The sequence below is a fragment of the Scyliorhinus canicula genome, chromosome 19 (genome assembly GCF_902713615.1).
Source record: "Scyliorhinus canicula chromosome 19, sScyCan1.1, whole genome shotgun sequence".
NCBI lineage: Eukaryota > Metazoa > Chordata > Chondrichthyes > Carcharhiniformes > Scyliorhinidae > Scyliorhinus > Scyliorhinus canicula.
Genome location: NC_052164.1, coordinates 17,953,384 through 17,978,480, shown reverse-complemented (window position 1 = coordinate 17,978,480; position 25,097 = coordinate 17,953,384). Strand labels below are relative to the sequence as shown.

At 46.5% G+C, this 25,097-nt stretch overlaps 1 protein-coding gene across 1 annotated transcript in view; it reads left to right on the top strand.

Moving 5' to 3' along the window:
• The window catches only part of cavin1b (caveolae associated protein 1b), a 65,641-nt gene extending 41,382 nt beyond the window's left edge, over positions 1 to 24,259 (top strand). Inside the window, exon 2 of the mRNA XM_038779082.1 lies at positions 22,995 to 24,259. Within this exon, the coding sequence (XP_038635010.1) occupies positions 22,995 to 23,726 (732 nt within the window). The 3' untranslated portion in view covers positions 23,727 to 24,259. The remainder of the gene's footprint in view (positions 1 to 22,994) is intronic.
• Positions 24,260 to 25,097: the final 838 nt, after the last annotated feature.

Below are 25,097 nucleotides of genomic sequence, written 5' to 3'. Positions count from 1 at the left end.
GCCCAGAGCCTGACCACCGGGGATCAGCAATAGCCTGGGAGACACCCCTTCTGCCCGGTGCCGTTATGACGGTCCACGTTTGCATGGACAAGAAGTAAACGGTGCCCAATCGAGGCCTCGCGGCAGAGGCCATTAATTCCCGGGCCCCAGGAGAATGCAGTGCAGATATATTTAAATGAGCCTCATGGCGTCTCGCGAGGTTTGGGAGAATCTCACAAGACGTCTCAAGCGTCGCAAATCTCACGAGGGGCTTCTCGCGAGATTCAACTGCCTGATCACATCACCAAGTTGGGCACAACAAGGCCAGTGAATTCCGTCCTATATTTCATCCCCTTTTACAGGCAAGTGCATCCTTCACAGGAGCTGAGCTGAGATTCTTACAAGTTTATTCAGTCAAATGCAACTCTGCCATCCCTCAACCAATTGCAAAGCACCATGAGGCCTGTAGGCCTGACTGTGCCAGCCGGGTGTATTCCGGAGGTTTCATCACATGACCTACAGCCCACCATCCCCAACACTCACATCATTGGTCCATCCTCCAGGCGCACTGCCTTCCCTCAACCAATTAGAAGGCAAACAGATTCTCTGTCAACCAATTCATTCAGGAAAACATCCCTTTTCCCCCCCATTTTCAATGCCTTTCTAAATTATAAAATTTAACACAATTCTTTTGAATAACTCAATGAATTTCCTCCTGAGTTGGGTGCCACGGTGTGCTGGATATTCATCTTCAATTACTGGAGATTCCGGGGTAATCCCGGACGGTTGGCAACCTCAGGCTCAGGCTGATGAATGCACTAGTTTTTCTGGCAGCTACGGGAATTGGCAAAAGAGAGATGAGTATTTCTGTTTGAAAATAAAATCACTAAACTTGGCAGATTTGCTTATTGGAATCAGCATTTTTTGATTGGATTTTGAATCTTTTCAGAATCAATAGGTAGGTAGATTGGTAATTAGCCATAGTCTGCAGGGGACTGTAGATATCTCTCTGTGTCGAGCGAGAGAGAGAGAAAGAAAGAGAGAGAGAGAAAGAGAGAGAGAGATCTCTCGAGTGGGTTATGTAGCTTGAGGCGGCACCAATCTGTATCAAGCATAGGGCAGGCGAAAAGGCAAATCCCAAGTCTACCTTAGCCAGAATTGAAATTGAATCCGTGCTGTTGGCTTTGTTTTACTCTAGTCCTCTGGCCAACTGGCCCTTCTCGGAAGCAATTTTTTCTTTTTGAAAAATATTTTTATTGAGGCATTTATGTTATAAATTTTAACACAATGAACAACCACACACCAAGAATAAAAAAGCCAGCCAACATGTCTTACATAAACATAAATAACACCCCAACAATAGTTCCCTACTCAGAAGCAATTTTTAACCCAATGGAAACTATTGGCTTTTAGCGATCGAATGATAGATTTGCCCGTTAGGGTTCCCAGCCAGATTTGGCCAACTGTAATTTTAAATTGTAGATGCAAAGAATTCTCCTCATCCTAAGCCTTCCGGGGCCCTTATAAATATGTAGATCAAGCTCCAATTACACCATTGCGGCCTATCTATTTTTATCACAGGCCTGAGTTGGGTAGGAATGGTGACTTCCCTGCCATGCCAAATTTTCTGGGACTAGGAGCCAGGTTTATTAAAAGAGCAGCATTGTACATGTTTACATTTATTTTGAATGATTCCTTATAGGCCATGCGAATTGCCCCTCCAAGCCCCACATGCAAAGCTTTGGCCTCCCACGTCCTCGGCTTCCCCGTGTCCCCCGCCAGCTTTCACCTCCTCAAGCTCTTACACTCACTATTATCTTGAGCCAGGCACGATGTTGGTCAGGGGACGTTTGTGAGCAGCATGTCAATGACTGATGACCACATTTGAAATGACCAAGACCAAGACCTTCACGCAATCTCCCCTACACGGGTCACCCTGATTGCTTGGCCGCTTTCCTGCACGGGAGGTTAAAAACTACCCCAAATCAGAGTCTGAATTTTCAGCATTGAAAGAGTTAAATCGGATAGATTCGGCGATTGCGTGGAACGGGGATTTCAATGTTGACACGAGTGAGATGGAAATGTCAGCTGATGAATGGAGTCACCAAAGCTCTTGCTTTATCAGCTGCTTCAGATATCTTCCAAATGACAGATACTGGACTCTCCTCCAGCAAAGCCAAGCCCAGAGCACTATGTTATACAGTATGTACTGTATGATTTGCAACATTCCTTTCAGCATATACCCTTCCCCTCCCAATGACTTTGGTGTCATTTTCATTAGTTAGGCTAGTCTGGTGATCATTTCAATTAAAGTTACTGAACATGATTATATCACATGATTAATACCTTGTTGAAAGAGCATTTTCTTTTGTTCATTTGTAGGATGTGGGTGTCACTAGATAGGCCAATCCTGCAGCCCATCCCTAATTTCTCTTGAGAATTATGTGGTTGTGTCTTCTGCAGCTGTGTGAATTATACTTTTTCCATTGAAGTTTTAATAGAAGAGGGTGACTTACTGTGACATTGCAGAGGGCAATTAACTCCCTTTCTGTTAGTCCGCAGTTATGTATAGATAAGGCAGATTTCCTTCCCGAAAGAACATTGGTGAGCCAACTGGGTTTCTAAGACAATTTGGTAGTTTCATGGTTAACACACTAAAATTTATTCAAAATGTACTTAATTAAGTGAACTTAAATTGCCGACATGACGTGGAGGGATTTAATACTATGCACTGGATTTTGCAGGGTACTGTGGTGCTCACGCAACTTGCCACCAACACCCCCCACCCCAAGCAAAAGGTCGGGAGGGGTGGATATGTAATCAGCCTGGGCGAAGAACGGCTGCCATTTAAGAGCCAATTCACTGTCTCTCTCCGGGATAGGACACCCCATCTAAGAGAGCTACTGACCAATCAAAGACCAGCAGTTCTCCAGTACTGGCCACACTACTGTTGAGTGGTGGCCATTGCCAGTACTGCACTTGGGCGATGAGCTGGGCTGGATGAAGACTTGGTCAGTAATTGTGGGTCTTGCAGGGTTCCAACCTGGCAAGCCCCAGAGAGGGGGGTGGTAGTCAGGGTATCAGAGGCTATTGAGGGTGGTAAACCTAGGCAGGGGTGGTGGGAGGTGGGGGGGGGGGGTGTTGGGAACAGCTTAGTGGGTGCGAGGTCACTCAGTGAGCCCAAGGAACCCGTTCAAAAGGAACCCCCCCCCTCCTCTCTGTCAGCAGCTTGCACAGAGAAACATATCCGGCTGGGCTCTTGGCGTGGGCTTCTCCTGCCACCAGGATGGGTCCTTAAGTGAGCATTAATTGTCCACTTAAGGGCCTCAATTAGCCGATTGTGGGGGGGGGAGGGAGGTGCGCGTCTGATACTATCCCTACTGCTGGTAAAATTGCAGTGGGAGCAGGTAGTCGATGAAAAGATTGCCTTCTGGAATTTATTTGTCTCCCCCACTCCTCAAGGAGGGACAATGTAAAATCTAGTCACATATCCCCAGATTATTAATCCAGTTGTCCGGGATTACTAGTCCAGTAATATAACATGTCTGAAGATCCTGGAAATCTTTAACAGCACTGTGGGTTTACCTAAACTGCTCACTGACATTCAGTTTGGAATCTGCCCAGGCCACACAGCCCCGGACCACAGTACAATCTTTGTCTAAACATGGATAGAAGAGCCAAACTCAAGCGGTAAGAGTGACAGCCTGAAGCTCAGGGCAGTATTTGACTGCATGTGGCATCAGGGAGCCCACTGGCTTCAATGGGAATCAGGGGTAAAATGCACCATTTGTTGGTGTAACGCATAACACAAAAGGAGATCACAGTAAGAAGTCTTTCAACAGTTTGAAACAAACATGTTCGACTTTAACCTGGTGTTGTAAGACTTCTTACTGTGCTCACCCCAGTCCAACGCCAGTATCTCCACATCACAAAAGGAGATGGTTGTGGTTACTGCAGGTCAATCATCCAAGTCCAGGACTGCAGGAATTCCTCAGCATAGTGTCTGTCATGTGAGAGTACCTTTAAGAAATGGGTGCTTAAGAAATATACCTTTAAGAAATGGGTGTTTAAGAAAGGTACCTTTAAGAAATGGGTGTTTATCAGTGATGTCAGAGTGTGGGTGGAGCTGGGCTGTCTGTCAGCTTTTTACTTTTGTTTTAGGCTGTTTGCTGCAGGGTGTGTTTTAGTTTCGATTTCAGTGTTGGAGCTGAAGCCAGACCAAGCAGGTGTACTGCTGTTCGCTCTGCCATCAAAAGACTATCTCTTGATCATTTGGTGAATTCAAAATGACCGGGCGGGTTTGACGCCAGCGCGCCCCTTCCCGACCGGGAACCGATTCTGGTCCCCGGTCGGGGCTCGCAGCCCGACGCCGTAGGCTCCGGCATGACGGGCTTAACGAATATCGTTAAGCCCGCTTGCCGGAGTTAGCGCCGGCTGACGCGTCATATGACGTCAGCCGCGCATGCGCGGATTGGAAGACTCCAACCCGCGCATGCGCGGATGACGTCATCGCATATTTGCGCGAAACCCGTAAAAAAACGGCGGCAGCGATTCGGGTCGGGAGTTGGGCGGGGGGTGGGGGAGAATAGCGGGAGGGCGGGAAAAATGTCGGGAAGGCCCTCCCGCTATTCTCCGACCCGTCGTGGGGGTCGGAGAATTTCGCCCTAGATCTCTGAATTCCTTTCTATCAACATCCAAGGGGTTACCACTGATCAAAGACTGAACTGGACTAATCATATAAATACTGTTGTTACAAGATCAGGTCAGAAGCTAGGAATTCTACAGCATGTAACTCAACTCCTGACTTCTCAGTGCCAGGAATCTGGGTTCAATTCCAGCCTTGGGTGACTGTGCAGAGTCTGCACGTTCTCCCCATGTCTGCGTGGGTTTCCTCCGGGTGCTCCGGTTTCCTCCCAATGTCCAAAGATGTGCAGGTTAGGTGGCTTGGCCATGGTAAATTGCTCCTCAGTATCCAGAGGTGCGCAAGTTAGGTGGGGTGACAGGGATAGGGCGGGGAGTGGTCCTAGGTTGCTCTTTCAGAGGGTCGGTGCAGATTCGATGGGACAAATGGCCTCTTTCTGCACCTGAGAGTGATCAGGACCACTGGGTACAACTTTAAAATAATAAGTTGGGAGATTACCTGTTTTTTGTCTTCATTATTAATGAGCCACTGACGACATTGCGAGATTGTAAGGCTTTGAAATGCATGGGTGTAGAATTTTACCCATCCCAGCTGGGTGTCATGAGCTCAACGGAGTAGAAAATAGGGGTAAACCGTGTGGCAATGACTGCACTTCAGAACACAGCACACTCCATATGCCTTCCGATTAAACAAATGGATGGAAGCTTGTGGGCAATCCTCTCCTCCTGTGCTCCCTCTCGTTTTCCCCTTGGATAATGCTGAACACACCAGTGAAGGTAAAAATCTCCCCCACAATTGCTGAACATGTGATTTTGCTGCCAAGTCGTTCATGATGGAGATCAGCTAAAATCCCCTATGCTTCTCCTTCAAAGGGGAATTTCACCTTGCTTCAAACAGTGGCGGAGCTGCCCGAGTTAGCCAAGCAGGTTAGTTGAGTGCATACCCATGGGCATGGAGTGCAGAGGGCAGCAAACTGCAACCCCAGCCAGTGATCCATGCAAGAGAAAATGTTTTCAAGCAATTTCTCGATTTGTGGCTCTTGGCTGCTTCAAAGATATCATTGCTTTTTTAAAAAAATGTATCTTTGAACCTGCAGCCTTGAATATTTCCTTTCCTGACTTACAGAATTTCTTGATATCCAAACGAAACGCACAGATTTTGTGCTGGGGGAGAAAGAAGCATAAAAGACAATGACAACATCTGTAAATCGGGAAGTAAATCAGCAGTGTGCACCGCAAGTGCGTTAGCATCGAAAAGAGAACAATAGATTAATGTTTTGGGTGTGACACTTAATAAACTAGAGATGGGCAATGAATACTGGCCTTGCCAGTGATGTGGCAACAGAGAACCTGGCGGCACACTGGCGTAGCGGATAGCACTGCTGCCTCACGGTGCCGAGGACTGGGGTTCAATCCTGGCACCGGGTCACTGTCCGCGTGGAGTTTGCACATTCTCCCCGTGTTTGCGCAGGTGTCGCCCCCACAACCCAAAGATCGGCCATGCTAAATTGCCCCTTAATTGGAAAAAACAATTGGGTCCTCTAAATTTTTTTCAAAAGCAAGCAAGAATCTTCCCAACCTTTTCTTTTGGAATGTCGACTAAATTTTCTGTGCATTTTGAACATTTGCTGTTTCTGTTTCTTCGCCCTTACAGTAGAATCTGAGGCACCGCTGCGATTACAGAGGTAGGCATTTCTCCAAGATAGACTACACCCACAGGACCAGCCCTGCGCATTCCTCCTGTCCGTTAAATCAAAGAACATTTTGACAGCAATCTCTGGATTCCTAAGTGGATCTGTCGGATGACATGCTGGTGCAAACATGGTGAAGGGCAACAACTAAGAATCTGGTGCAAAACAAAAATCTAAGATAAAGGTATAAATAAAGAAAGAAAAGCACTGCTTTCTGGTTAAAGCATGCTGAACATTTTTGTGGTCAACAATCTGAGGCAAATGAATTCCCATCACTTCAGATGCACTTTTGATCCGGTTTGCAGCTGTCTTACTGGGTGGGATGATCTGCTGTTGAGAGGGGTGTTGCCATACCGCTGAGAGATCAACTGAATCTATCACTGTACTGTCTAAGTGCCCCCTGCTTAGTCAGTAATCCGAACACTGAATAAAGGTCGACTACACTGCAGATGGTGTAAAATGATGGGTTCACTAAGTTTGAATTGAACAGTAAAATAGAAAAAACACTCGACAAATAGCTATTTCCTACGTTCTTACGATTGCTGTGACACATGATTCCCATGGAGAGATAAGTTTTGCCTCTCTCCCTTTTGGCTCCATGAATTGCATTAATTAACACAAAAATAGTTGTTGAAATCAAGAATGTTGGCAACCCTGCAGAAAAGGTTAGCCCGTATCGGAGTGTACTTTGTCAAGAGGTGTTCGGTCAAACAAAGGGTGGTCAACAGAGGTTAAAAAAATTCTCCGATATTCAGTAAATCTTGAGTGTCTCCATATGTTGCTTCCAGAAGCCAAGAAGTTTATTTTATCAGGTAGAATTTTAAATCTCCCGAATTGGGCAGCACGGTAGCATGGTGGTTAGCATAAATGCTTCACAGCTCCAGGGTCCCAGGTTCGATTCCCGGCTGGGTCACTGTCTGTGTGGAGTCTGCACGTCCTCCCCGTGTGTGCGTCGGTTTCCTCCGGGTGCTCCGGTTTCCTCCCACAGTCCAAAGATGTGCGGGTTAGGTGGATTGGCCATGCTAAATTGCCTGTAGTGTCCTAAAAAGTAAGGTTAAGTGGGGGGGGGGGGGTTGTTGGGTTACGGGTATAGGGTGGATACGTGGGTTTGAGTAGGGTGATCATTCCTCGGCACAACATCGAGGGCCAAAGGGCCTGTTCTGTGCTGTACTGTTCTATGTTCTACGAATCGTTAGGAGAATTAGTGGAATTATTGGTGTGGTTTGACAGAGAGTGAGCAAAGGCGAAGCTTGAGTTCAGTTCTTGAGTGGTCTCCTTTGGAGAGAGATCTACATCACACTCTAGCCAGAAAAATAGTGATAGGAGACAGTTAGATAGTATATTGCACTTGAAGGTGGCAGTATTTGGAAGTGTTCAGTACTTAAAAGAATGGATAAAAGAGCACCTTGCAAATCCACAACCTCTACCACTGTGAGGAATGTAAGAAACTGTCATATATTATATTTCTTGCAGTAATGCTATTAAAACCTGGGTTAAGATGCATACAGACTGTATGATTGCTAGAACAATGATTAGGGTTTTGGAAAAGCAGGTGAAGTGCAGGTGGCTACTCGGTCTTGAGAACCATTTACTTGTTTACAATTAGCTAGCTAATGGAATATTGTTTTGGTTTGAAGGACCCCTGGGGTATAGATAATTTATGAGGGGTGTTTGGTCCTGGCTAACAGATCAAGGGACACCCTGTAGGAAGAGACAAAAGACTGCCTTATGCTTTGGGTACAGATGATGTAGTTAATGGGAGGAGCCAGGTTTGCCTGGCTAGGTGAAGCCTACTTGTGACAATAAGCGATTTTCATTTCATTTCATTTCAATTCTTTGTTGCTAATGTGGTTAATTCTGTGATTAAATTATTTTAGCATAAAGATACCTTTGGGTCAGTGTTATCCCTCCTGTGCAGCAGTAATATTTTCTCACAGTTTTACAAATTGAAAATAGTTGGATTCTCGTTCAGGATCCTAACACCACCGAGACCAACAAGGGAAAGGAAGCACATGGGAATATCACTACCTGCAAGTTCCCCTTCAAGTCATATCCTATCGTGACTTGGAAATATATCGCGGACCTTTCACTGTGGCAGTGCCAAAATCTGGAGCTCGCAATGTAATTGCACTCCAGAAGTACCTTCACCACACAAACTGCAGTAGTTCAAGAAGGCAGCTCACCAAGGGAAATTAGTGATGGGCAATGAATACTGGCCTTGCCAGTGATGTGGCGACAGACTGACAACCTGTTCCAGGGACAATTGGTGTGTAAACAGACAAAAGTCTGCCTTTGTGTACCATCAGGTGCAGGAAGAGAATTGGAAATGTCAGTGAAGCCCAAGTCCAATAAATAAATAAAAACAGCGTATTCTTAAATGCAAAACAAATGCGCAGTCTTTTCACAGAAAAGAAATGACAGAATTTACGGGTCACTCTGAATATTGCAGAGGTTAAACATCGAAGTAAATCCAGCAAGTTTCCAATTGTTTTTACCTGTTCAGTTTATTCATAGAATGAAATAGGTGGGAATAAGGGCTTTATGTAGTCATGGTGTAAATAGTCTTGGGATGGTTTCCACTGGTTGATATTTTTCAACACTGCAAGTTCCCATTTCCACAGGTCAGCGGAAATCTCCCAGAGCCAATTTACAATGTTAAACACAGCGATTTCTTCCCACTGTGTTCACAGCCTATTTCTACCAGACTAGAACATTAGACATTGGCCATACGCTGAGCCTAATCTTCCAGGAGGAGAGAAAGTGAGAAAGGTGAAGAGGTTTAGGGAGGGAGTTCCAGGCAGAGGGCCCAGACAGCTGAAAGCATGGCCACCAGTGGTGGGGTGGAGGAAATTGAAGATGGACGTGAGGCCAGAATTGGGGAAGCACAGATATCTCAGTGGGTTGTCAGGGTGGATGAGGTTACAGAGATAGGGAGGGACGAGGCCCTGGAGAGGTTTAGACACAAGGAAGACAATTTATTTATTGAGTCAGATGTTGGGCAAGCAAACAGCGGCGTAAATATTACTTGCTCAAAATATGCAGTTTGCAGTTGGGACAGTTGGCCAATCTTAACAGTCTTAACCTCAGGACGAGGTGGGCTCGGGCAGGCCATAACTCTGAACTTATCACTATAAAAAAGTGCACGCATTTTGAAAACAGCAAAGGGTTCATTGAACAATCAGAAAGTTCTATGGAATGGCACTGGCACTTCACACTAGGCTGATAACATGTTTGTAGACTGCATTGCACTTTTGTTTTTAGTCTCATGACTCATCTACAGATAAAATCGTGTGGGGGAGGGGAGACTAACATATTTTGTTGTTAAGGCAACAGCTATAATAATATGTCAATAGGGTGGAAATGAATGGAAAGGTTGAACAGAGTGAGCATTTGTACATTATACCTTAATTAGCAGAATCAATTTGCCTGATGTTTCCCAGATATTTCTTTTGTTTTTAGTAAAATGTGGAGTTCAGCTCATTACGAAGTGGCAAAGTGCCAGGACAGCTCTAACGAAACAAGCAACAAGATGTTGGGAGAGAAAGCTACTTTTGATGTTTCAAAACTCGGCAGTAGTACGCTGCACAACATTTGACCTCAGTGTCCATAGAATTCCTACAGTGCAGAATGAGGCCATTTGGCCCATGGAGTCAGCACTGACCCTCTGAAAGAGCACCCTACCTAAGGCTACTCCCCCACCCTTCCCCCCAGTAACCTCACCTAACCTCTATATCCCTGGACACTAAGGGGCAATTTAGCACGGCCAATCCACCTAACCTGCACATTTTTGCACTGTGGGAGGAAACCGGGGCACCCGGAGGAAATCCACGCAGACACGGGGAGAAAGTGCAAACTCCACACAGGCAGTCACCCAAGGCTGGAATTGAATCCGAGTCTCTGGCACTGTGAGGCAGCAGTGCTAACCACTGTGCCACTGTGCCGTCCCAGTGCTGGGTCGAGAGGGGGAATTGGGATTCCAGTTCTCCTTCACTCTCCATGCCTTACGCTGGAATCTGTGTGATGGTCAAGCAAGGTGAGAATCAAAATATAAAACATGTTCAGTAATGTATCATTTAAAGTAGCTTCAGCACTCAGTATGAGGTGACCTCCGACAGGCCATAACTCTGAAAAATCACCACATTGGCCAAAGTGTAAGTTCTTCCAATAGTCGATGGGTTATCTGCTCCCTGCTGACTTTAACAACACAGGGTTTCCAGGGGTGCTGCATGCTTTGTAAAAGATAACTTTTTTCTGTGGCAATTCAATGGGTGAGACAGATTATGCCATTCCATTGTGGTTAATGATCCCTCTGTGCATGTAAACAATCACGAGGAATGTTTGGCAAATACTGTTGAGTTGGAAGAATGCTCCCGCTGTTAATAGATATAAATCAGTTACAAAATATTAACCTTTTATTTCTGTCCTTTATCTTCCCAAGCATATTTTTGTTTCAGGGCTGGAATTTCCCTGCTTTTGAATCTTGCCATACGAAGCCCACATTGTACGGGTGAGCAGTCACTCAATGTGATTTTTCCTGTGATGGTCAGTTAGTGGTCTGAGGGTGGGCTGACCATCCAATTAAAGACAATGGGTGGAATCTCAAAGCTGCAGAGGCAACTAGGGGCCTTGCAGCAAGTATAGCAGCAATAGAAGGCAAGTAAAAGAGAGGGTGCCACAAAATGGAGACGCCCTGCCTCCGGGTGTCTCTGCCAGGTGGTGTGTGGCTGCTGCTGCCCCTGGGCAGGCAGTGAGTGCCTCCAAGCCTGTCTGGAGCACTGGGCGCCCACCCCCCCGGCAGCTAAACTGACTCCTGCCACCTGGATAAGAACCTGGAGGCCAAGTAGCAAATCCCAGTCGGCCCCCTTCAATTGGGCTGAATGGCCATTAACAAGATGAATTGGTAACGTGCAGACAGGCAGCCTGCTGCTGCCCCATCCCATCTCTCTGAAAATGGCCTCAGCGTGACTAAGATAACACGCCACAGGTAAGTGAGTTGGCTCCCTGATGGAATGAACGTAGCTCAAGCTTGACGGTACAATGTGACCCAGTTAAGAACAACAGAGATATCACTGAATCACACTTATCTGTTATGAGTTTCATTCCAACAGGTCATTGTAAGCTTAAGCTAGCCAGAAATCAATGGAAAGTAAAATTGGGCAATGCACAGTCAATCTAATTCTGTCAGTTTCCTATCAGGTGCATTTGATTAAAATGATCCAAAACGTTGGAATGTTCGCTCCCACTCCTGCTGACGGGATTTCTCATTACCTCTGATGAGCTTTGAGTTGCTCCGTTTCTTTGCTATCTATAAATTTCTTTATGCACATAGGCTTGAAGCTATTGCTTTAATTGCTTAATTCTAAAAGCATGAGTAGAAGCTTGTGGAAAAATTCAGCAAAATCTAATTATTGGAAATTGAGGCGCGAGCACACAGGCCCTCTGTTTCTTCATCAGGTTTGCAATCCGGTTAATTCTACTATTCCTCACTGTCCAACATTCCACACGGTAACTTTTGAAATTATTTATTTATTATACATTTCTTCTGCACATTCTCCGCAGCCCGTATCCCCCCCCCCCCCCCCCACCCTCCTCCAGCTGAGATGGGGAGATGGCACCGTGGCTGTCACCAACCCAACACTCTGGTTCGATGACGGGAATGGAACTGATGAGTTGGACGATGTCCAAAATCTTCCTGCCCATGGGTTGGAACGCTGATTGCTGTGCTGACCTAATTTGGAGCAAAACCCTTCCAATTAAGTCTGGAGATGCAGTCTGAATTTTCCCCTAAACTTCAAGTGTATCCTGACTGGGAGGAAATTCGGATTGCAATCCACAATTCTTGAGGGTATGATCCACTCTCTTGTTACCAAGTGCCTCGGCTCGGTCGTCGCACTCTCACCTGACTCAGAAGTTCACGGGTTCAAGTCACTGAGAGTTAGAATTAATCACACCATATAAGCCGACCCAGCAAATAAGACAACCATTTTCCTCATGGTTTTGCATATATTCAGCAGATATGCTGACCTCCTTTTCATTCATGACAAGATATACTCATATTAATATTCAGCAAGTTGGAATCCAACGTACTTATAGGAGCTCAAATGTAATTTTCAGATCAGCAAAAAATACTCCAATTGACGGCCCATGCATGTACCTCCTCCCAGTATTTGTTTTGCCTCCTGACCACCCCAGGCTTATCCTCCCCGCCAACTCAGAAAAGGAGGCAGTTATTCCCTCCGTCCCACATCTGTGGAGCTCCGGCAAACGCCCCATCAACTTGCCAGCTGCATTAAAATGGGCAGCTACGCCCTTCCTTTTTCCCACCTATTCTTTTGTCTTCGGTTTTATTAGTACCACTTGTTGAGTCCGCAGATCGTCGGCACTGTTTACGTTCTGAATTAACTGCTCTCTGCCAGCTTTCCTTTCAAATCGCTGGATAGTAAACAGCTCGCTGCTGAAATGATTCACCAATCGTTACTCCAAATCTCCCGGCTAGGTTAACAATCAGTTGGTGGGGGAGTGGAAACATGATGCTTTTGGCTACTGTTGTTCACTTTAGTTCTCAGGGATTGAGTTTTCGAATCTGGACAAGGCCCAGGTATTTGTAGTCACAGCTGGTTGATTGAAGGTCGTGTTTTCCATCTGTTGCACTGAAGAAAAGGGTGAAAGGGCCAATTGTCATTATATGTCAAAAGTATAACTGCACGTGTCAGATATTGCTTGTACCTCACAAGGTTTTCCAAACAAGCGCGAGAAACATTTTTCACACAGTGGCATCTTCCTTCACAAAAGCCCCGAACGATGGACAGAATTCTTTGTAGAGGTTTTCTGCAAGTGCTGATTAGAAGCGGTGAAATAATGGTCAATGGAGTGTTAATCCAGCGATCCGCACTATTTCTCTGAAAAACGAGTTCAAATCCCACCACGGCAGCTGATGGAATTTAAATCTGGAATATAAAGCTCGCCTCAGTAATAGTGACCACAAATCTATTCTTGATTGTCATAAACAAAACACCTGATTGACTAATGTCCTTTAGGGAAAGGAATTGCTAGACCACTGCAGAGGGCATTTAAGAGTCAACCACGTTGCTGTGGGTCTGGAGTCACATGTAGGCCAGACCAGGTAAGGACAGTGGATTTCCCTCCCTCAAGGGCATTAGTGAACCAGATGGGTGTTTTCACAACAAATTGATGATAGTTTCAGTCACCACCACTGAAACTAGTTTTACATTCCAAATCTATTAATTAAACAACTGCTTAGGACGCATCAGAATCCATATCATCAGAACATTATCCTAAACCTTTGGATCACTAGCCCCATAACATTGCCACCACACCACCTTCTCCCCGTCATTGGCCTTTTCAAGAAATAAATTCATATTCAATCATCAATGAACCCCAGAACAACAAACTAATTCCAATAAGGCATTCAAGAGAATGGGTCTCATTCCCACCACCCAAAGATTGGCCACGTTAAATTGGCCCTTAATTGGAATTTTGTTTTTAAAGATATTCAAGAGAAACCTCCTCACTTAGGCTATTTAGAACATGGAACCTGTTACCCAGAATGGGTAGTTGAGGCCGAGACCACAGTTGCATTGAGGACAAGCTGGATAAGTATATGAGGGAGGACAGAACAGAGTGATATTCAGATTGAGTGAGATGAACCAGGAAGCGAGAGGTTTGCTTGGAGTAGGAAAAGAAAAATCTGCAAAAGAAAACTAAAGTCTCATTGCTTCCAAATAGAATCAGGGTGCAGCCTCCCTCTCCATTGCCTTATTTATTTAGGCCTTCTATAGTTTCTATATATCCCACTGACTAAATCTCCAAAGTCATGGGCTGGATTCTCTCAGCTCAGGCCAGTTCGGAGACTCGCCAGGCCAGGCGCTAGTCACACAGCGCTGCCCCGATGCAGGTCCACCAATTCTCTGGTGACCGGAGAATCGGCGCCATAGGCGCCGGCGTGGCGCCAGTCGGGGCCGCTCTACGCAATTCTCCGCCGGGATGGGCCGAGTGACCCGCAAAAAAGTCCAAGTCCCGCTGGCGCCATTCACATCTGGTCTTACCCGGTGGGACCTCGCCGTCCATCCTGTCGGGAGCGGCCTGGTGGGGGTGAGGGGGGTTCGATCCCGGGGGCGGGCCTCCACTGTGGCCTGGCCCGCGATTGGGGCCTACCGAGCGGCGGGCCGGCCTCTCCTGGTGGGGTCTCTTTTGCTCCACGCCGGCCCCTGTAGCCCTACACCATGTTGTGGTGGGGCCGGCGCGGAGAAAAAAGATACTGCGCATTCGTTCCGGCCGCAGCGCGCATGCGCAGACCCGCGGTGCCCATTTGACGGTAATATCGGCAGCTGGAGCAGCGTGGGTCGTTAAACTCTCCAGTTTTTAAGACGGCGTCAACACTCTGCCTTCAGATGGGAGAACTCCGCCCAATATCCTGGGGTTAATGTTCAAACAATAGCATTTGTGTGAATTTTTATTTAATTAGTAAATTTATAGTAGCCATTCTCAACAATGTGGAGCGTTTAAAATGATTTTCAATATGGTTTTGGTCTTTCTGGAATAAACTGAAATGTACATTTTTCACCTTCTCCACCCTGGTATATTACAACATGAGAAAGGCAATTTTAGAAAGCGATTTTAACTCATTCAAAACCCACCCACAGAGTGCAAATCGAGCATATGATGTTGTTAAGTGTCTGTGCCTTACACTAAGAAATCTTTAAAATCCACCCAAGGGTACAAATTGTAAAAGTTCAGCTTTATCACTTCATGTCCATGACAGTCGCTCTAAAGTGGATTGTCATCTACTTTATTACAGTCTGTTTATATATTTAAGTATCCATGCCTGTAGATTGCCTACATACGTCCAGAATGGGAACACTGCTGCCAGGGACCCGGGTTCAATTCCGACCTTGCATGACTGTGTGGAGTTTGCACTTTCTCCCTGTGTCTGCATGGGTTTCCTCCGGGTGCTCCAGTTTCTTCCTACAGTTTAAAGATGTGCAGGTTAGGTGGATTGGCCATGCTAAATGGCCCCTTAGCGTCCACGGATGTGCATGTTAGGTTACGGGTTTACGGGAAGGGTGGGTCTGGATAGGATCCTTTTTCAGAGGGTCAAGGAAGACTCGATGGGCTGAATGGCCTCCTTCTGTAGTGTAAGGATTCTATGATGCTATGAAAGACGTCACAACTTTCATAAAACAAAAGTCTTGCAATTATATCATGCTTTTTATGATCAGTGGACCTCTCAAATTGCTTTGCAGCCAATGATGTACTTTTTGAAATGTAGTCACATGTTATAAAGCAGCAGTCAAATTGCACACGGCAAACTTCCACGAACAGCACTGTGATCATCCGTTTTGTAATGTCAACTGAGGGATAAATATCGATCATAACTGCCCCGCTCTTTTTTCAGATAGCGCCTTGAGATCTTTTCCAGCTACCCAAGGAGGCAAATGGGGCCTCAGTTTAATATCTGCAGCACTCCTTCAGTGCTGCACTGGAATATCAGCTTCATTTTTGTGCTCCGGACCTGATGCTGAGTGGGGACGTCACCCCTACCCACCCCCAGAAACCAAGTTAGGCAAAAAGCACTGCGGAGCGGACTAATGGAGGCCAAGTGGGACTTGCGTCCTCAATCCAATAGGCCGGTTGTTCCATCAGTCCTGGTAGCGCTAGGAAGGCTTCAGTTGCCACTACCAGGACTTCTAAAGAAGAAAGGCCTTCGATCCCTGGGGCTGGTAAATCCAGGCCCTTGGGCTGGGAGGGTTTGGGTGGGTTAGGAAGCGGGGCAGGGAGGGGGGGGGGGGGGGGGGGGGGGGGGGGGGGGCTGGGTTTAAGGGAGAGCGGGGTAGGAAGGAAGGAAGGGGGATTTCAAACTAAGGGGGAGGGAGGTGCCCCACAATTGATAAAATGTGCCCCTGAGGAGCGACACTGTCCTTGTTTCTGCCCTTGAAACATTTGATGTAAAGAAAACAATCGGGTTTCCTGCCTCCGCACAGCTCTCCACATTGAACGTTTTGTGGCTTAGGCAGTGTATTATCAGGGTCAATTGGTTTTGCCGGCGGGACTCGGCGTTTTTACGACAGCGGCTCAGCCCATCCGGGCTGAGAATTGGTGGGCCAGCCGCATAGAGTGGCCCCCGACCGGTGTCGTGCCATTGGCGCCGATTCTGAGAATTGCGTGCCAGAGTCGGGGCGGCGTAGGGCGATCCGCGACGGTTGCCTGGATTCTCCGGCCCGGCCTCAGGCTGAGAGAATCCCGCCCTGAGACTTTGGATCATTTCAGCTGATGAAAATACCTAAAATCATGTTCGCTGAGTGTTCCCCAGCATTTTCTGTTACAACACTTTTTTATATTTGTTCTCCGATTGAGAATTCTATTACAATACTCAATTACTGTCACCAGAGGGCAGGTGTAAGCTGTGTAAATTCACTTGTAATTTGGTGGTACTGTACGGATTAACACTGCAGTTTAGACTGAAATTCGCTGCAATTGTAGACTTTATAAACTTGGACTATTGCAATTTAAACTTCTTTATCTCATTTTTATTTACCTGCAAAAATACAAAAGCAAAGAGATGTGAGAACTGCTTTCAGAAGGACATTTCACTGGCTGCAGTTTAACTATTCTGGTGCAAAGTAAGCATTGCATCTCCTGATTTTCAATGCTTCTTATTGTTAGGAGCAGGCCATCCCAACTGGATAAATCCCACATTAAGAATGAACTGAGAAGGCATGCAGGGAACTCCTTTGGGCGAGATTCTCCCAAAACGGGAGAAATCGTAAAGCTGGCGTAAAACCCGGGCGGGTTTTACGGCAGCGCGCCCCTTCCCGACCGGGGACCGATTCTGGTCCCCGGTCGGGGCTAGCAGCCCGACGCCGTAGGCTCCGGCAAGACGGGCTTAACGAAAATCGTTAAGCCCGCTTGCCGGAGTTAGCGCCGGCTGACGCGTCATATGACGTCAGCCGCGCATGCGCAGTTTGGAAGACTCCAACCCGCGCATGCGCGGGTGACGTCATCGCGTTTTTGCGCGAAACCCGCGCATGCGCGGGCCGGGTTGCCCCTCAGCCGCCCCGCGAATGGATACTGCGGGGCGGCGGAAGGACAAGTAGTGCGCGGGCATCGGGCCCGCTGCCCGCGATCGGTGCCCACCGATCGTGGGCCCATGGCACCCTTGGCACGGCCGTGGTACTGCCGTGCCAATCGGTGCCATGGTTATTAATAGCGAGTTTGTGACGCCGTTTTCACGAACGGCAAGACCAGGTGTGTTTGCCGTTCGTAAAAACGGTGGAAAGGGCTGGGACTTCGGCCCATCTAACAGCTGAGAATCGCTGCCGGCCGTAAAAAAACGGCGGCAGCGATTCGGGTCGGGACTTCGGCGGGGGGGGGGGGGGGGGGGGGGGGGATTAGCGGGAGGGCGGCAAAAATGTCAGGAAGGCCCTCCCGCTATTCTCCGACCCGTCGTGGGGGTCGGAGAATTTCGCCCTTTGTGTCTGGTTCAAGTGTAGCCCGCAGCATTGCAGACCCAGCTGCACACCTTGGGTCTGTTGACGTCTTGACAGATTCCACAGACACTTGCAGGACCTGCAGACTTTATCTGCAGACTTTTTCAAGTCAAAGATTACAGGAAAAGTTAAAAAAAAGGACAGCCTGTGTTTATATCAGCCATTTGAATTCTATGGCTCGGTAGCATGGTGGTTAGCACAGTTGCTTTGCAGCTCCAGGGCCCCAGGATCGATTCCTGGCTTGGGTCACTGTCTGTGTGGAGTTTGCACGTTCTCCCTGTGTCTGCCTGGGTTTCCTCCGGATGCTCCGGTTTGTTCCCATAGTCCAAAGATGTGAAGGTTAGGTGGATTGGCCATGCTAAATTGCACTTAGTGTCCAAAAAAGGTTAGGTGGGGTTACGGGGATAGGGTGGAGTTGTAGGTTTAAGTAGAAAAAAAAGAAAAACCTATGGCTCTTAAAAAGGTAAACTGATTACTCAGTAAAATCTGTGTGATTGCTTCACGCTTACATTTGCCCAGAGGTTTTGTGCCTCCCTGTTCTCTGGAAACCAAAGCAACTTTCAGCATTTGGAGATTCGTCAACCTTGACCGACAGTTTGCCAAACCCCTTACTCAATGGGAAAGCTAATGTTAGTGTGTGGAACTGTAGCATCAACATTAAGCTCAATGTAAATCCTCACAAACAGGTCAAGGGTTAATTGAGTAGGTTGTCAATTCACCAAAGGGTGAATAGAGTCATGTCAGTCTTGGTCACATGCCGATCAAGAAGGGTATGCCTGAAGGTCTGGTAGAGGCAATGGGTCAACCGTATTGAGGGCAACAGGGAGGTGTCGTGAAGCTAATGAGAAAGAAACGGCACAAGAAAAATCCTCTTTGTGTAAACCAAATGTTGACTGAGTGTAATTAGGAAAGCAGATCCAGAACTATGCGGGGGGAGCTGAGGCCGGGGAAGACAGAGAGCAACTGGGGGTGAGGGATACAGGCTGGCCTGCAGTGCAGAATAACCTGACTGAGCTTCACACATCTCTGTGTAATGTGTTTTAATGGTATGTAATTGTGACCGTAACTGTCCCTAGCTACCGATGTTGCCGCCTCCCCCTTCCCCCAGTGCCACCTCCGTGATCCTCAAACTGCTTAGTCCTCCATGCTCTGCCCACGTGTGTCCCCAGGATGCACATCAGATGTGGAGGCAGCTTTCTGCTTCCCATGTCCTGTGGCCTTTGACGGGCGTCCTTTGGGGACCCTGGCCACCTTGCTAGTGGCACATGCCTCACAGTGCCATCCTGTTCCGGCCACTGACCCTGAGATGTGTTGTTGTTCGGGGGGGGGGGGGGGGGGGGTACACAGGAGAGGTGGTGGCAGCCGGTCTCCCTGTAGGGAGGCTCTGGGTTTGGTTCCAATGCTCCCTCTTCCGGGTCAATACCCATAGGACCCTGGGGGAGAAGTGCCTGGTGTGACCTGTGCTGACCTGGCTGACCTGTGGCTGGCCCATCAGACCCCCTTGGGGGAACAGGGTGTCCCGTCGGGACTCCAATGCATCCAACAGTCTGGTCAGGTCGGCATCACCAAATTGTAGAGCGGGTCTGCACGGTGTCGGGGGTTTGCTCTGCGAGATCGGTTCAAGAGCTGCTCCCCCTCATTGGAGGGGAGTGGCCGGGTGCAGTCCAGACAAATCAGCTGACCGGCCAGTCATTTCCGATGTGAAGCTCGTGGGGCATCATGGCCGGCCCTAATTGGCGTTAGGTACCGGTGACTCATTCTTTCAGTGAAAAAGGTTTGCTGCTCTTTTCTGGGTGTTCTGCTCCCTTTAAATAGGCTCTGTCCTTTCATGCCACAGCTCTGCTGGTCCTCCTCAGTAAAAGTGGGTTTCCCCTTGGTGATGGATGTCAAGGTGGCTATCTTGGCATGTATGACTAATGCCACCCGAGGTGGTTGGTGTCACTGAAGACCCATTCTCACTTCCTCGATCCGCACAATGCAATCAGGAGGGTGACAGATTACCCGATTACAAAATTACACATATGATGCCCCCCCCCCCCCCCCCCCACCCTGGTTTCTCAGGATGGATTGTGGACTTCCTTCCAGGAAGGTGAACATTAAAAAGGCTATTTTAATACCTGGGCCTGGTAGCGGTACAACCAGTAAGTCCAGATCTTCTGTCACCAAGTTAGTTGATCACATACAACAAGTTGCACAGTAACACAGCGGCTTCTCCTTGCATATTGATGCTCTGAAACATTTCGATTGCTCACTGATGGGGGCGGGATTTTCCCCTCAGCATAAATGTTGGCACTGGCCGTAAACCTGTTCCCGCCTCCTCTGGGGAAAATCCCCTCACCCAAAATGTGTGGAAATTTCTTTGTAAATGTCCTTTGGTAGTTTTCATCGTAGGATTTATTTGAGAGATAAAAGCTTTAATTTTGTAAGATGGGCGTAGAAGTGACCGGCAACTGGAATAACCATCAGTAACAAATCATTTTGGGCCATGAAAAGAATTATCACATCATCTTGAAAGGGAGGTATCTGTATCTGCCAGTGTTTCTCAGCAATCCTTTTGTTCTGATAGTTTATGCAGGTCAAAGGCAGCCTAAAAACAGAGATTTGGTTGAAGATCTTACGTTCAGCAACAGCATGAAAGAAAGGACAAATTTGCATGTTTAAAGGACTTTTTAGGATTGCAGAATGAGCCAGTGTTTCACAGCTATTGAAATGCACTTCAGCACAGCAGTGTAGAGAAACTAGAGGGTGGGGTAGGGAGGATTTTTTCCCATGTTGTTGAAGGCAAGTTTGGAGGGGAGAAGGGACTGAAAATCTGAAAAAATACCTTGGGCTGGTTTCATCTTACTGCTTCAAAGAACAAAGAACAGGAACAGGCCCTTCGGCCCTCCAAGCCTGTACCGGTTATGTCCAACTTTGCCAAAACCCTCAGCACTTCCTTGTATCCTTCTATACCCATCCTATCCATGTGTTTGTCAAGATGCCTTTTAAACGTCGTTTATGTATCTGCTTCCACAACCTCCCCTGGCAACGTGTTCCATGCACTCACCACGCTCTGCGTAAAACACCTGTCTTGCACATCTCCTCTAAACTTTGCCCCATGGACCTTAAACCTATGCCCCCGGTGACTGACCCTTCCACCTTGGGAAAGAGTGCCTGCCCAACCACTCTATCCATGCCCCTTGTAATCTTGTAGACCTCAACCTCCATCTTTCTAATGAAAACAGTCCGAGTCTATTCAGCCTCTCCACGTAGCTAACACCCTCCAGACTAGGCCATTCGCTTTTCCCTGGGACGGTCGATGCCAACGGGAAGGCAATTGGGATTGCTAATGAGAAAATTCTCGAGTTTTTTCACCAGCCATTTGAATTTTTCCAGAGGCAAATGGGAAACCCCACAGTGTCCAGAACTCGGAGACTCATTGGGGTGGTAGGGCAAGTGCACAGTGGCTTAACAGATTCTTTTTTAATAGCGGGAATTGAACATCACTGGCTAAGGGAGCACTTATTGCCCATCGCTAATTGCCCTTGAGAAGATGGTGGTGATCTATCTTCTTGAACTGCTGCAGTCCATGTGGTATAGGTATGCCCCCAGTACTGTAGGGAAGGGAGTTTAAGGATTTGGCCAAGTGACGGTGAAAGGGCAATGTTTGACCTGATTCCCTGAGACTTCATGGGATCAGGAGTCAATAATTTAAGACATTCAGTGCCACTCCCACCCGATTGTATGTCAACGGTAGTTTCAGGGTCACATTACTGAGGCTAGCTTTATAATTGGAGATTTATTTAACTAACTATATTTAGATTCTTCAGCTGCTGCAGTGAGTCTTGAACTCATGTCTCTGAAGTATTTGTCTAGGTCTCTGGATTACGAGTCCGATGATATGGACCCTGTCCTACTGTTCCACTGATGACGGTCAGACAGTAAGTGCACAAAGGTTATTTCACCTTTCCTGGTCATGTTCATGGATTGGTCATGAGGGACAGTGGCCATATACTGCCAGTTTGTGTCTGGCTATAGTCTGCATCTCCCTGTTCATAGTTGTGGTGTGCACCTGGTAAGAGGGGACCTTTATGAGTCTCTCAGCATGGCATCCATAACGCTTGGGTGGTACCATCCCATCTGAGGTGGTGGACCAGGCACTCAGAATGGAGTATTCCCCGTATTTCTGAGAAACGGAGTCATGCTGCTTCCCTGTAATAGAGAAATTCGCCTTTACGTCAATCAAGTTGTGCCACCTTTTGCATCATTGGAGCCAAGCTCAAAAAACAGGAGGAAATGCTGAATATATCAGGGGAGTGGCGGAGTAGATCTTTCTTATGTTAGACTGAAATTGTTGGGGGTCATTGTAACAACATCTTAGTGAGACAATCTGGAATTGGAACTGGAACTGAACTCTCATCACATCTACAGTATGAATGGCTATAGCCTCTCACCTTGTCTATCTCCAGATAGAAACCGGGTACCCTACCTGTTTACCCCCTCTTCTTTGTCATGGCTACAAGTATAAACAAAAATAATCATAAGTGGCTGTGAAAATATGGTTCATCATTTCTATCTTTTAGAATATAACTTTTAGGTCTGGGAATTAAAATTTTTAACTGTAGAAAAATTGGGGCATCTGATTGAGAAACTGATAAGCAACTCTGAATGCAATTGAAACAAGTTTGCCATTAATTACATATAAAAGTTAACTTATGTTTATAGTCAAGGTGTGAAACTGAAAAAGAGATTACTCATTTCTGCACATCTTGGTAGACTTAGGATGTCTCTCTCTACAGAAGAAGCTAAAAGCTCACAATTCCAGGAAAGAGTCATTAAGCTCAATTAGCAATACAAATTATTCATATGGGCGCAGAATCAAAGAGTTGTGTTGAAGGTAAAACGATTTGTTTGCATTTCTGCTTGAATTATCTCAACCGTGCCACATTGCCGTGGAGATAAGTGGTTCAGGAAGGCACCTTGAGAGGATTCATTTCATGTATGCGTGTGTGTTTGCTGACAGAAGCAGCATGTTTGGATTTCTCTTTAAACACTAATGTTGTCTAACGGGATTGCAGACAGGAAAGGCAGAACACAAAATACCAATATGTTATCAACTACTATAAGTGAATGGTTTTTACAGAATTTTTGTCAAAGAAACCTCCTTTGCTATAATATTGTATTTTGTATCTTTCAGGATGAAACACCAATGCCTGCAAAATTGAGCCTCAGCAAATCCGTAAAAGAACACATGAAGGCACCAGAGGAATGTGCCGAAGGAAAAGAACTTGTGACCAATGAGAACCATCCTGAAGGTGAAACGATCTCACTCTCCTCTGACGAAGAGGTGGAACTCGAAGTCATTGAAGAGGAAACAACAGCAGTCCGCCTGAAAAGAAGTAGCATGAAGCGAATGGATGAATTCAAGAAGGCATTCTCCAAGGAGTCAGTGGAAAAGGCGAAGCAGAGAACAAGTGAAAATCTGCAGAAGACCCGACTGAGAACAAAGGCGAATATGGAGAAGACTAGACAAATGACAAGGGAAAATCTGCAAAAGACAAAGCACACATTTGAAAAGAAAATGAACAAGCTCGGCAACAAGATAGTGACAGAAGAAAGGAGAGAGAAGATGAAAGACTCGAGAGCAAGGCTGAAGAAGTCCTTTACACCAGATCATCAGATGACGGCAAGGTGTCGAACAACCATCTACAGAATTCCGCCGTTCACATTTTTGGTTAAGAAGATGAGAGATGGGGATGTGGTGGTGCAGGAGGTGGAGATGATGGAAGGTCAAGGGGAGGACCAGGTGACAGAAAATGAAGACAACACCGAGCTTCTTATTGAAGAAATCCCTGAGGAATCACTGGAGGAAGATAGAGATTCAGAGGAGACCGAACTTCTTTTGCTCCAGAAAAGAGGAATTGAGTAATGACTTTGTTTAGTGGAAGTGAGGTCTTGTGACTTGCTAGTTGGCTAAAGCAAATAAATCAGAATAGAGGAGTGAAAAGCTTTGGGAATAGATGATTGTAAAGTATGAATAAATTCAAAAATGAGTGTTGTGCAACATGGCAATCCCCTGGTCAACGACTTGTTGCCAGTAAGCATTGCTTTGATCAGTTAAAGCATGGTTTGTGTCAACGCCCCCTGCTGAAGAACTAAACAGAATTCCATTTTCAAATCATTTTATGTTGGAGAAGCAGCTGTCTAAAAGTACCCTAACGACCTTTTCATCAAAATTATGATCACATTGAATGATACTCCAAAGTGAGGTGGATCAATCTTGTTCTCAGAAATGAAAAATAAATCAGCAAAATGAATGCTTACTTTCCAAACAGAAATGAAAGTTGTAATCATGAGGATTCTGACAATTTATACTTCTATTTTTGTAGAGAAGCTTGTAGATTATGAAAGGTTTTTAAAGTATTGACCGGAATTTTCCAGGTCACCCCCCCCCCCCCCCCCCCCCCCTCCTCCCTCCCCTCCCACAGTGGGTTTTGCCCTGGCAGAGGTGACTCGCCACTGGCCGCCAGTGGGATCTTCCGCTCCCACCAAACTCTATGGGCACTGTGAGTGGCACACCAACGGTGCCCGCCAGGAGCCCTCAGTGGGGGTGAAGTTCGGCGGAATCAGAAGATCCCCCTGGCGGAAAGAGTTGGAAAATCCAGCCCTAACAGATTTCTTTTCCATTATTAGAAAGATTAATATAGATGCCTATCAACCATATTTTTTTCCTTTTGGAATTCATAATCTTATTTTATTTATTAATTTTCCCCAGGAATATAAGGCATGATCTTGTGCTGGCCAGTTTATCAAACAATTAAAAACTCACAAATATTAGTAAACATTGTGCAAACTGAGATGTTATTTGCTTTGGTTTCTCGTTGACCACAGGTATGATGAGGTCTAGTACAACAGTGTCTTTAAGAACTAAATCATCAAGAAGCAGTGCAGGATTTAATGTAGCTCAATAGTCTTTCTAACCTGCGATTAGATGGCACCCGCTGATGGTAACATTTGAAAATATGGACAAGGTGTTGTCTGATACAACGCAGTCCAAGGCAAAGGCTAAATTAACTTTGTTACAAGCAAAGAGTTGACTTGGTGCATCAGGATGTGAAAAGAAGGCTAGAGAATGGGGAACGGTTCAGAATATTACTCTGTATCTTACTGCAATGGCAATGGAACTTGTTAAAAGTAGAACTAAATATTGCTCTTGCCAACATGCGAGAACGAGCGACCTTGAATGGCGTCAATGCTTTTGTCTATATAAAATGAAACAAGTTCTGCATTCATCGCATAG